Source organism: Perna viridis, chromosome 14 (assembly GCF_037379345.1).
Source record: "Perna viridis isolate PV_CMFRI_1.1 ecotype Kerala chromosome 14, ASM3737934v1, whole genome shotgun sequence".
Lineage (NCBI taxonomy): Eukaryota > Metazoa > Mollusca > Bivalvia > Mytilida > Mytilidae > Perna > Perna viridis.
This window is the reverse complement of record NC_142458.1, coordinates 27,929,506-27,940,642: the sequence shown is the minus strand read 5'-3', so window position 1 is coordinate 27,940,642 and position 11,137 is coordinate 27,929,506. Positions and strand designations below refer to the sequence as shown.

Below are 11,137 nucleotides of genomic sequence, written 5' to 3'. Positions count from 1 at the left end.
TCAAATAGTAGTTCAAATTTAAGTCTTACACCACGTGATAAGAGAGCTTTAAAACCATCTGTAAACCGTGCTACTGAGCCATTTGCCAAAAATGAATTGTCTAAGGCTAGCCGCTGTTCTGACCGTAGTTGTCCACTGTGCTGTCTGCGCAAGCGTTCAGGTAGGACAATATACTTGATTTTTATTGTGTTTGATGCATTTACTCAGGTTTAAAGTTATCATTGCACTTAAGCAGTTAAATAGATAGCGGAAGCGGTAGTGAAATGATATCTTCCTGTTAGCAGTTTTATAGACATGCATATTTATCACGGAAACAGTTAATGAATAGATTGCAAGTGTACCGTCATACAAACTGGGCATAAAAAGTACACCTTAAGCAATACATATAATCTGTGAAATATCTTGATTCAAAATCGTTTTTTTTTTTTGGATGTTGAGGAAGTTTTTTTTCAAATGATCTTGGCTAGCAAAAAGTTAATGCATTACTGAAAATGTATAAAGCTGAGAACTATAAACAGTTTAGAATCGTTTTTTAAACTTAATTGGTTGTAAATTAGACCTTTGTTATATGAAGTAATCTCCATGCTTTGGGAGGCCTGATACAGTGAATGAATGTAAATGTGTTATTTTCCTCTTCTCTTTCAAAACAATGGCTTTAATATATCATTCTCTTCTTCAATTTACAGAAGCGCGCAGCAGATGACAGTGTACTACTCTGGCCTTTCGGGAGAATTCCCATCACATTCTCCCCATCAGTCAGTAAGTACAAATTTTGTTCAGTTATTAGTTTCGTAAATCAGCGCATTAATTGAGCTTTTTAATTTTTTTTCTCAGTCGGTTTAATCAACATAACATTTTTTACTTAACTGAGTTATGCAGACATGTCAATACCCTAGGTAAATTGAGTTGGTTAGCTTCGGTAGATGCATGCACTAATATTTGCATAATGACTTAAGAAAGTACTATCTGGGTTTCATAAGGGCATTGTCATATTTTTTTCAACTCAGCAATGCCAAAGTGCACAATACAGTCAGCCCGTACTTTTTCCTCTGTTTTATTTTTATGTTTTATTTTTTTTATTTTTTGTTTTTTGGTTGTTTTTTGTTGATGTTTGGATTTGTTTTTGTTTTTTTTATGTAATTAAAAACTTTTTTTCAGCTTTTATTTACTTAACCTAGCAGTTCAAGAATGAATAAAATGTTAATTTCACTTTCAGCTGGATTCACAAGAGAAAGAGTTCTTGCCTCTATCCAGGAGATTCAGTTTGATACTTACAGCGGCGGACGGGAGTGTATCACCTTCACTCCACGTAAAAACGAGGCTGACTATGTAGAATTCTCAACTGAATCTTCGTAAGTTATAACAAAGTATAATGGAAACTCTATAACGAACTCCGGTAATACCCGTCTCACAAAAATACTAAGGAAACCTTGCCTAAACCGTATTACTAAGGAACCTTGCCAAAACCGTATTACTAAGGAAACCTTGCCTAAACCGTATTACTAAGGAACCTTGCCAAAACCATATTACTAAGGAAACCTTGCCTAAACCGTATTACCAACACCAAACAATTTTCAAATCCTTTGAATCGTGCAAACACAGTGTAATAATATTGTAGTCAGTTCTATTGAGTAAACTATGCATCTTTTATATATTACTTCTGTATGCTCATAATAGTAACATGTATTTTATATAATAAACTAAAGCTGACGGATAGTTACTATATATTTTCGTAGTGTATTTTACTGGCAATCTGTTTATTTACATGTAATTACCGATTTTAGAATTTGTTAAATGTATAATTGCAGAGAACCTTTCGGAAGAGTGGCTAAGCCCGGACGTATCACAGGAAAGCAGGTCGTCAGAGTTACCGACAACATGGCTAAAGCTGACATCATGCAGTTGTTGATGTACACCCTGGGAGCTTACAATGCTTTCCGTAGACCAAACAGAGATGACTTCGTTGTCGTCGACTACAGCAACATTCCAAAACGTAAGTTTTAAGGAGAAACACTTATTTCTGAGTCCAAATATATCCAAATTCTTTGTTAACTGGAGCAACATTCAAGTTTGCTAATTCTAACCGGAACCATGTATGTGCCTTGGATGCATCTGTCTGGTGGAAAGTATTGGTTATTTTCATTCATGTTTTAGCGTCTTCAATACCAAATTTGATGTGATAAATCGGGAATTAACTACTATTTCACACAAAGGATATTCACATGTTTAATTATTTTTATTTTACTTTTCAGAATACCAAACCTTCTTCGCCAAGGTGAATGACACCACCTTCTTCAAATCTCCATTTGACTACAAATCCGTCACATTCTTCTTCCCATATGCCTACGCCAAGGACCCATCCAAACCAACAATGAAGGCCAAATATGAAGGCGAAGTTTTCCCATGGTCTGTATCTCTCAGTGACTTCGACATTGAAAACATCAGAGATGGTTACGGATGCGGAAGAGGTAATATACTAATGCAATTTCCGGTCACATGATATTTTGTATTTTTGTTCGACGTCACGGCGTATGTTTGTTCGAAATCCTGTCTAAGGATATCAATATTATATGAGTAACTTTGACGTATGAGGAACAAAAATGTTTCTTTCATTAAATTAATGAATTGTAACAACATGATTTTTTTTGTCTCTTTACAGTTGGTGATGTCATCCATAAACAAGATTTACTTTCTGGTAAGTGTAAATGATTAGTTGATAGTTGGACCATTCAAAGAACAAGAGTTTATTGTTTTGTTAAATGTCTATTGCGGAACAAAAAAAGACGTTTTTCTCATTCATGTTGTAAACTATAAAGACTGAAAACTTATAAACATTAGTTCGATTGGAGCTTGAAACCGATGTGAACTACAATCAGACTTTTTTCTACTGTTTAACTTTAAAAAAGAAATGCTTTAATTTGAAGCTTAGTTATGTAGCTTATTAACAGTTGTCCATCTTTTTGATTTTTTTTGTATTATACAGGTGCTGTCAAATGCGACTTTGAAAACGATTTCTGTCAATGGTCTCAAGATGGTGAGAACGATTTTGATATGGTTAGAAACACAGGATCTACAAAATCTAATGGCACAGGACCAAATTTTGACTACAGTAACGGCATAGGTAGGTATAATTAATATTTGTTTGTTTTATCTTACTCTTCATTATTTTTAAATCTCTTCATCTCTTAAGGATATAACAACAGAAGAAATAATCAAAAAAACTTGATAGACATTCATACCACATTGGTTTTTTTGAAACATATACAGATTAGGCTATTTATCAAAATGTTTTAAAATACTTGCAAATTGTTGATTTGCTTTTTTACTAAATACAACCTTAACGGGTAGTAAATACAAATGGAATATAACAGGAAAAAAACAACTAGGATATCAGGAACAAATTGCAGTTGAAGGTATTTGACTGGACATTAAGAGGATATAAACTTTGTATCAATACATATCGAATTGCCTGTTAAAACGTCATATCTCTTTCTCTATGGTTTAGATATATGCCTATGTAATTTCATTTAATCAAGAATAGACAACAGTATATCCTGAACATCGTCATTATATGCTGTTAATGATCAATTAATTCATCTTTATGAGAGTACATAGTGTTAAGAACAACTTGTTGCTGGTCAACTTTCTGAACTAATATTGTGTGTTTTTATAGGTTACTATGCTTTAGCAGAGTCTCATCTTCATCATAACCAAAAATCCAGATTAGTCAGTCCCTCACTGAACGCTGGAACATATTGCCTTAGATTTTACTATTACATGTCCGGCCGGGACGTCAATAAACTCTCTGTAAACGTCAGAGTAGGAGATATGACCAAAGAATTTAAATCTTTGGAAGGAGAACAAGCTAACCAATGGAATGTCTTCAATGATGAGTTTACAGTAGGACAAAATTTCCAGGTGAGCCATATGACTGATTAGTGTGGGTTTTCCACGATACCAGTGTCCAATTTCTACTTTTTCTAACGTTTCGTGGTAGGTTCCGTAATAAATGACAAGAATGGGTTCTATGATTTAAAAGAGTAATCAAGGGAACAATTATTCTAGCGGAAATAAAAAAATATAATCCAGGGACAAAGACCAGATATGGAAAACAGACACACACAACCACAACAAAGAACATAAAATAACCAAAATAAAATTTACAAAGTTACATAAGTAAATGAACAACTCGGACTCTAATAAAAACTGGGAGCATGGACCTAGTGCACCGGTTCTAATGCTTCATGGTAGATCTGTATGACTGATGGGTAATGAATTCGTCTACGTTTTCTAACATTTCATGGTATGTTTTATACTGACTAATATGGGTTTCACAAAAAAGTCGCCCTTTTCAACCTTTTCTGTCGTTTCGCATCGTCCAAGTTTGTTAAAAAGTATATTGCACATAAGCATTCTTGAAATATGTGTCTATGATTTTTAACGATAGCTTTATTCATAATTGAATGGGAACATTGCAGTTCATGTTTGTAGTAATAAAAACTTGATTGGAAAACAAAATACTTAACAAGGCTATTTAATCGGAACTACGAATTTGAAGAAAAAACAATGTAACTAATGTTTAACAATGATTAAGTATATTGTACGTTGTAACAGTTGGCCATTACATTTGACCATTAAAGATGTTATTGTATAAAGACTAATTTGTAAACAATTCCAAAAGAAATGCTGACACATCGGTTTGTACAAATTTGTTCAAGATTCCTTTTGTATTTTTAGATCGTATTAGAGGCAGCCATGGGAAGTACAGATTTAGGAGATATTGCTTTAGATGATATTTATTACTACAGAGGTAGATGTATTGTGTGAGCAGTAACTATTGAAACATGAGAGACATTATATAAACATTCGAGGTAGAATGTGGGGCTTGTAGATATCCGTTAACATTGTCATGTCTGTTTGTTACAAAGCGTGAAACATTTTTTGTACAATAAAGGAAAATAATCTTATAAGTCTTTGTTCTGATGTAACACAGATTCAGAAATCAAATTTATATTTAGTTAAATCAAGGTCTATGTGATTCAAAGGTAATTGGTTAAATTTGCATAGATTACAGTTATGAGGACATCATTCTCTATATCGTGTGTTATGTGTTTGTTACCTTATCCACAATAGATTAAGTTGAGCATTATTATTTGTTCTTAAAACCTACGTATACGTGCGCATTTACCGAACAATTATAATAGTTTTCCCAAACAGTTTGCTATTTACTGATTTTTCAAGTTTTCACCAAATTTTGTTATTGTCGTGAACATTACTTTACCGCGTGTTCCATATCATCGGTGTTTTGTGAAGTTCAAGATACTCTTTAATTTGCTTTTATTTGTGTTTTATTCCAAGTTTAATATGAAACATAATACATTTGGTACTGGTTGCTTTATCACTTCTTTTTTTGAGTTTCTTTTTATAACTCCATAGTACTTAAAAGTATTATGACGTCATAGCTTACGATTAATTTTACACGTACTAATTCTTGTGAAGAAAACTGCTGTTGGTACTGCTTCAACCTAGTTTTTCACTGATTTCTCTAATCTTGTGGTACCTTGATTACGCTGCATTTGATGTTCAAACAAATAACAAACATCCGATGAAAAATCAACAAGTTCATATGCAAAACTATTCAAAATATCTACTTCAATTGAAGACTAATACAAAGCATTTCTTTTTATAATACACAAATAAAAACCTTCATCAAAAAATTTAACACTTAACAAAAAAGATAACACTGATAATGTTACATCAAAAGCATTAAAGAGAATCAACTTTTAATTCAGAAATTATTATTAAGAATTTGAAGTATGAGTAAGCTTAGTCCATTAAAATTAACATATATATTGTCTGAAACTGTTTATCATACGATTGAATGAAAGAGTAACCGAGGGAACCAATACTCTATTAGAAATTAAAATATTGTAAACCAGGGACAAACACCAGACATGGAAAACAGACAAACACAACAAAGAACATAAATTCACTAACAATACATACAAAGTAACAAAAGTAAATTTTAGGTTTTCGTACCATTTCTCCCTCGGGGAAAGAGACTGACACCAATACTCAAAATTAAGTCAACATTTAGTTGTACACATAAGTGAGAAGTACAAATTTTTCAAAGAAAGTTTGAAATCTGTCAAATAATACGAAATATTCAAATTTATTCATAAAAATAAAGTAAACAGTTTGTTCAATTCGTAATTTCAACGATAACTTCTTTTGTTGTAAAATACGACGATGAGATGATTAATTCAAGATTTAAACCTTCAACTTTATGTGGCTCCGATCCCCGAGAGCATTTATTATCATATCACCCTGATGCTCGGTCATACCACGCAGCATCGATAGCAATCATTAACTTTAGTTTTTGCCTTTCTAAGCAATGATTAAATTTTTGTCTCTTTAATATACCATATATTCATTTGACACTGGATTTAAAGCATTATTGCTGTTTGTTTTGTTTTGATTTTGTTTTGCATTTTTTGTTTGTTTGTTTTAGTTTAACTATATTTATACGTAAAGAAATCATTGGAATTACAAGGCAGTTAACATTTGTATTTAGTTTTTAATAACATATTTTACCATATCGTGTGGTTTTCAACAGTACATAAAATACCCCTTAGCCTTTGTCAACAATTTGCTTCACTATGTTTGCATAACATATCATTCGTCACGAACTTCATCGGGCTGCACGGCGGGTGACTTGCAACAAGCAGGAGTGGATCACACTTTCGGAGCATCGGTTGTTTGTTTGGTTCGCCCTGCACATCTTAGTTTGAAAGTTAATATTTTTTTATGTCCGGTTGTTTGTCGTTTCAATTTTTTTTTTTTTTTTTTGAAAGTGTTTTCCCATTGTATTTCCCTCTTATTCATTTAATTACTCCGGGGTAATTTCTTTGTTAACAATGGACGACAAAGCAATTGAAATATACAACATGTACAAATTGTACCATTGACAATTGTATTGCCTATGTTAGCATTGAAACGAATACAATTTAACTATGTCAACAATATCCGTTTTAGTGCACAGCATGCAATAAATCTATCTTTGAAGTTAACAACTTATACACATGGAAGGTGCTCATGATACCATTGGCTAATTTGTGAAATAAATACACAAATACCAATGAATTAAATAAACAATTATCAATCATATACGTTACTAATATCGATGTGATGTAAAGGACAAGATAACAAGGTATCACACCAGGGGAAATCATGGTTTCCTATTTAAGTTGAAAAATATTCTTAATTGTCTTTGACATTTTAAAATACAAGGACTTTAATTAGAGGTATTGTTAGACCGATTTTGAAATTTAGTTATATTAGATTAAGTTGTGTGGTACCAGGCTTGGACGCAAAATAAATTAAGGAGCAACTATCTATTATTAATAAGTAATATCATGATGACAAACGCATTGTTTACATGTAGAAATGCGAATGCGAAAAAAGTTACTGTAAAGAAAGAGCATGGACATTTTCTACTATTTATGCATATTTCTTAAGTTTTCGTGTGTAAACTTTAATATCATATATGTTATTTGCTCGATTTATCGACGTTTACTGTCTACTGTGAGTTTACCTTCATTTATCTTTGAATGTGTAATTATACGGTTTAAAGTATATTGAGCGAACAACATTTTCAGAGACATTACCTACAACTAGACAGCCAAGGACTCAAACTGAATAAACATATTAGGACAATTATTCCCTATAACGAACGCTCATGATAGCAAAGTATTATCCAGAGATTTCATAACATTGCACTTGGGCAAAATTATAACAAATGATTTAAAATTACCGCTATCGTTGATGGATTTGGCTTCTTATTTCGATAGCGTTGGTTTTGTATACTTCTTATATGCAATTAATGTATTGATTTAGATCTTTGTATATACGTGAGGTTACTCTTTGAATCATGTGTACTTCATATTAAAATTTGCAATATATATAATTGGAATTTTGTTATTTAAAGGTAGGAAATTCAGTATGTCATGAGGAAAAGAGTCACTTATCTCTAATTTTCTATTCCAGCAAAGAATGATTTTGTACAGATTGCAAGAGCGAAGACAAAAATATCAACGCGTTCTATATAAACAAAACTTTATATATAACACCCTCAGTTCAAATAATGACATCAACTCCACCAAATACATAGGAGAGATTGTCAATTATAACATAATATATTTCGTTTCGATGACTAACTTGTATGTACAGACGTTTATTTTTACCAGCAGTGATATTTACTTTGCCAATAAAAAAACGTTGTTCATTAGATGTAGTTATTTATTTTTCAATCTTTTGCCAATTTATAAATATTATTTATATGCTATAGACATTAATTTGCTTCACCTTTATGTATATATTAACAATGAGCCATGAACCTGCTTACGTCATAGGTTTTAATTTGTATGTTCTATATTTTAAAAATATTGGCTACTGTTAATTTCGCGGTGTTATATTTTCGCTGATTCTGTCAATTTCGGTATTTATTTTCGCTATTTTGAAAAATGATTTTGCATAACACAGTGTTAAATATCAATATCAATACTACTACAGCGCAAACACCAATATATTTGGTGGTTTATTTTTATTGATTACTAAAGAAAATAATTAATATTATAATGATTCGACGATCAAAGGGTATTTTAATGATTGTTATATTATAAATGTTAAGCTATTCTTTTTTTTTGGTATTTTCAGTCTTTATGTGTTTGCTTGAATATACTCGTTTAGAAATAATATTGCAAATATCATTTGAAATCTTCAATTTTCATTTTTGGCACAATGATTAATAGCTGTGTTATATCAAGTTCAGGCCCAAATCCAGGCGTCTTCAAATATACAGTTTATGTCTAAACTTGTATGACTCGTGTCGGGGAGCTGATTTATTGTTGCTGGTAATTACCGGACTATACTCACATTCAATATTACCGATGCCGCCGGTGGATCAGGAAATGCTTACCCATCCATCCGAAGCACCTGATATCACTCACGGTTTGCTTATCTTATTGCTAGTGCTTAAGTTTTTCCTGTGAAGTATTGTTTTAATTTTCCTCTATCTACAGCTTTTATGTATAATTTATTTCATTATGTTTACTACGTTGTGTACGTAGATCATCTTTGTTTATAGTGTTTACGTTCAAGCATTTTGACGTGTTAGTATAAGCCCAGGGTGATTCTTCGGAGGTTTTTGCGAATATCAATCATTTAAGATTAATTTATCACAACATTCCTTCGATTTCGTAATAAATTTTAGAAGACCATTGAATGAATGATAATTCACTTGTAATAACATGGTAATTTAAACATACTTGAGAAATACAACCAAGACATCAAATGTTTATTCCGAAAAAAAACTTCATAAGTGAAAAGAAGGCAACCATTTTCTGAGAGAGTAATCAAGGGAAAAAGGTTATAGCTGTAATCAAAAGAATGTAATCCAAGCACAAAGACCAGACATGGAAAACAGACATACACAACAAAGAACACAAAGTAACTAAATCATACATACAAAGTAACAAGAGTAAATGAGCAACTCGGACTCCACCAAATTCTGTAAAGACAAAACAAGAAGCATTTTAACACCCCCAGTTCAAATACATATAATGACATCCACTCCACCAAATACGCAGGAGAGATTGTCAATTATAACATAATATATTTCTTTTCGATGACCAAATCGTATGTACAGGCGTTTAGTTTTACCACTCTGATATTTACTTTGCCAATCAAAACGTTGTTCATTAGATATAGTTATTTATCCTTGCAATCTTTTGCCAATTTATAAATATTAGTTATGTAATACAGACATTAAATGTGCTTCACCCTTGTGTTTATATTAACAATGAGCACTGACCCTTATATAATGTGGTTTGGAATTTTATTGCAAGCTAAGCATGTTCTCTCTTTAAATGTTTAGCAACTCTAAATGTACTAATAATTGAAAATGCACTTAAATGCAACTATTTTCAGAGGCAACTTTGTTCTTTTTTACAATTTTGAAATTCTTAACATGTGATCTTAAAATGTTACCTGTTTCCCAATACCTACAATGAACGATTTACCTTAAATTACTTATCAAAGTGTATTGGGGTCGATTGATCTTTGACGTCTTCTTTGATCAAAATAGCAGAAAAGTCTACAACTTTTCAGTTAGAAAAGAATGATATTTAAAAAACTACATTGATTTATTTTTTCTTTCCATTGACTAAAGATATAGCCGTAAATACCATCTAGGCCCATTTAACTCGAAAGGTAAAGCACATTTTAATACCTGTCCGCGGTTTCATATTGTCAGGTATTAATTTACTCGATTTTGAAATGATGAGAGTACCATTGTGTTAAATAAATGTTTGAGTTTCGGTTAATTCTATTCAAATAAGTACTTCTGCCTCAAATATGCTTTCATATCTGCCAGGTGTTGACCAACAATGCAGTTAATTTTCTGGTTTCCATAGATAACTAAAAGGCGAATCAGTAATGGATTTTAGTGGATTGGAGTAAGCAGAAGCCTCGTATTGTTTTACTGAACCCTAAAGTTGACCTGAATTTCTGACGCTTGTTATTATGAATCATGTATATCAATTTTAGTTAGTCAAAGTGGAATTTTTACATTGAGCAGTCACTATTCCGAGTACAAAGGAAAATAATAAGTATCATTATACAAAGTTAAATGGAGAAGTCCATATCAATAACTGATATTACATAGATTAATAGACTTATTTTTTTGTATTTTTTTTTACTTATACTGTTACACTACTACGAATCCGTACCCAAACATTTCTTATTGTATTGTCAAGATAAAAAGTAACTGAGACTGGAACTGGAAATGAAAGTGTTAAAATGAGAATTTGTCATTGTTGCTAAATGTTCATACACTGTATTCTTGGCCTTAAAGACCACCACCGATACATTAAATAAAGGTCATAAAAAAGGGTGTCATCCACAGTTGACGTTTACAGTTTCAAATGAATGCAAACTTGACAGAAGAAAAAACGATTATAATGAAGAAAATAAAACCAAAAAAAAACAAACATAAAACTGATTGTTAGGACTTACTATGAAATGTATGAAAATGAAACATTCAGTATAATAAAAAAAAACATAACATATAGTTTAGAGG

General features: G+C 31.7%; 1 protein-coding gene across 1 annotated transcript; it reads left to right on the top strand.

Annotated features, from left to right (window-relative positions):
* LOC148598872 (meprin A subunit alpha-like) lies at window positions 1–4,970 on the top strand. Its single transcript, XM_088561386.1, has 9 exons — window positions 1–160; window positions 687–759; window positions 1,217–1,352; window positions 1,809–1,993; window positions 2,253–2,468; window positions 2,660–2,695; window positions 2,984–3,121; window positions 3,674–3,918; window positions 4,738–4,970. The coding sequence occupies exons 1-9, from the start codon at window positions 92–94 to the stop codon at window positions 4,825–4,827; spliced, it is 1,188 nt and encodes a 395-aa protein (XP_088417512.1). The 5' UTR covers window positions 1–91; the 3' UTR covers window positions 4,828–4,970.
* Window positions 4,971–11,137: the final 6,167 nt, after the last annotated feature.

Coding starts and splice junctions, on each gene's coding strand:
- LOC148598872 (XM_088561386.1), top strand. CDS start 92: ATGAATTGTCTAAGGCTAGCCGCTGTTCTGACCGTAGTTGTCCACTGT. Junction 1,994..2,252: donor CTACAGCAACATTCCAAAAC/GTAAGTTTTAAG, acceptor TTTACTTTTCAG/AATACCAAACCTTCTTCGCC. Junction 3,919..4,737: donor CAGTAGGACAAAATTTCCAG/GTGAGCCATATG, acceptor TTGTATTTTTAG/ATCGTATTAGAGGCAGCCAT.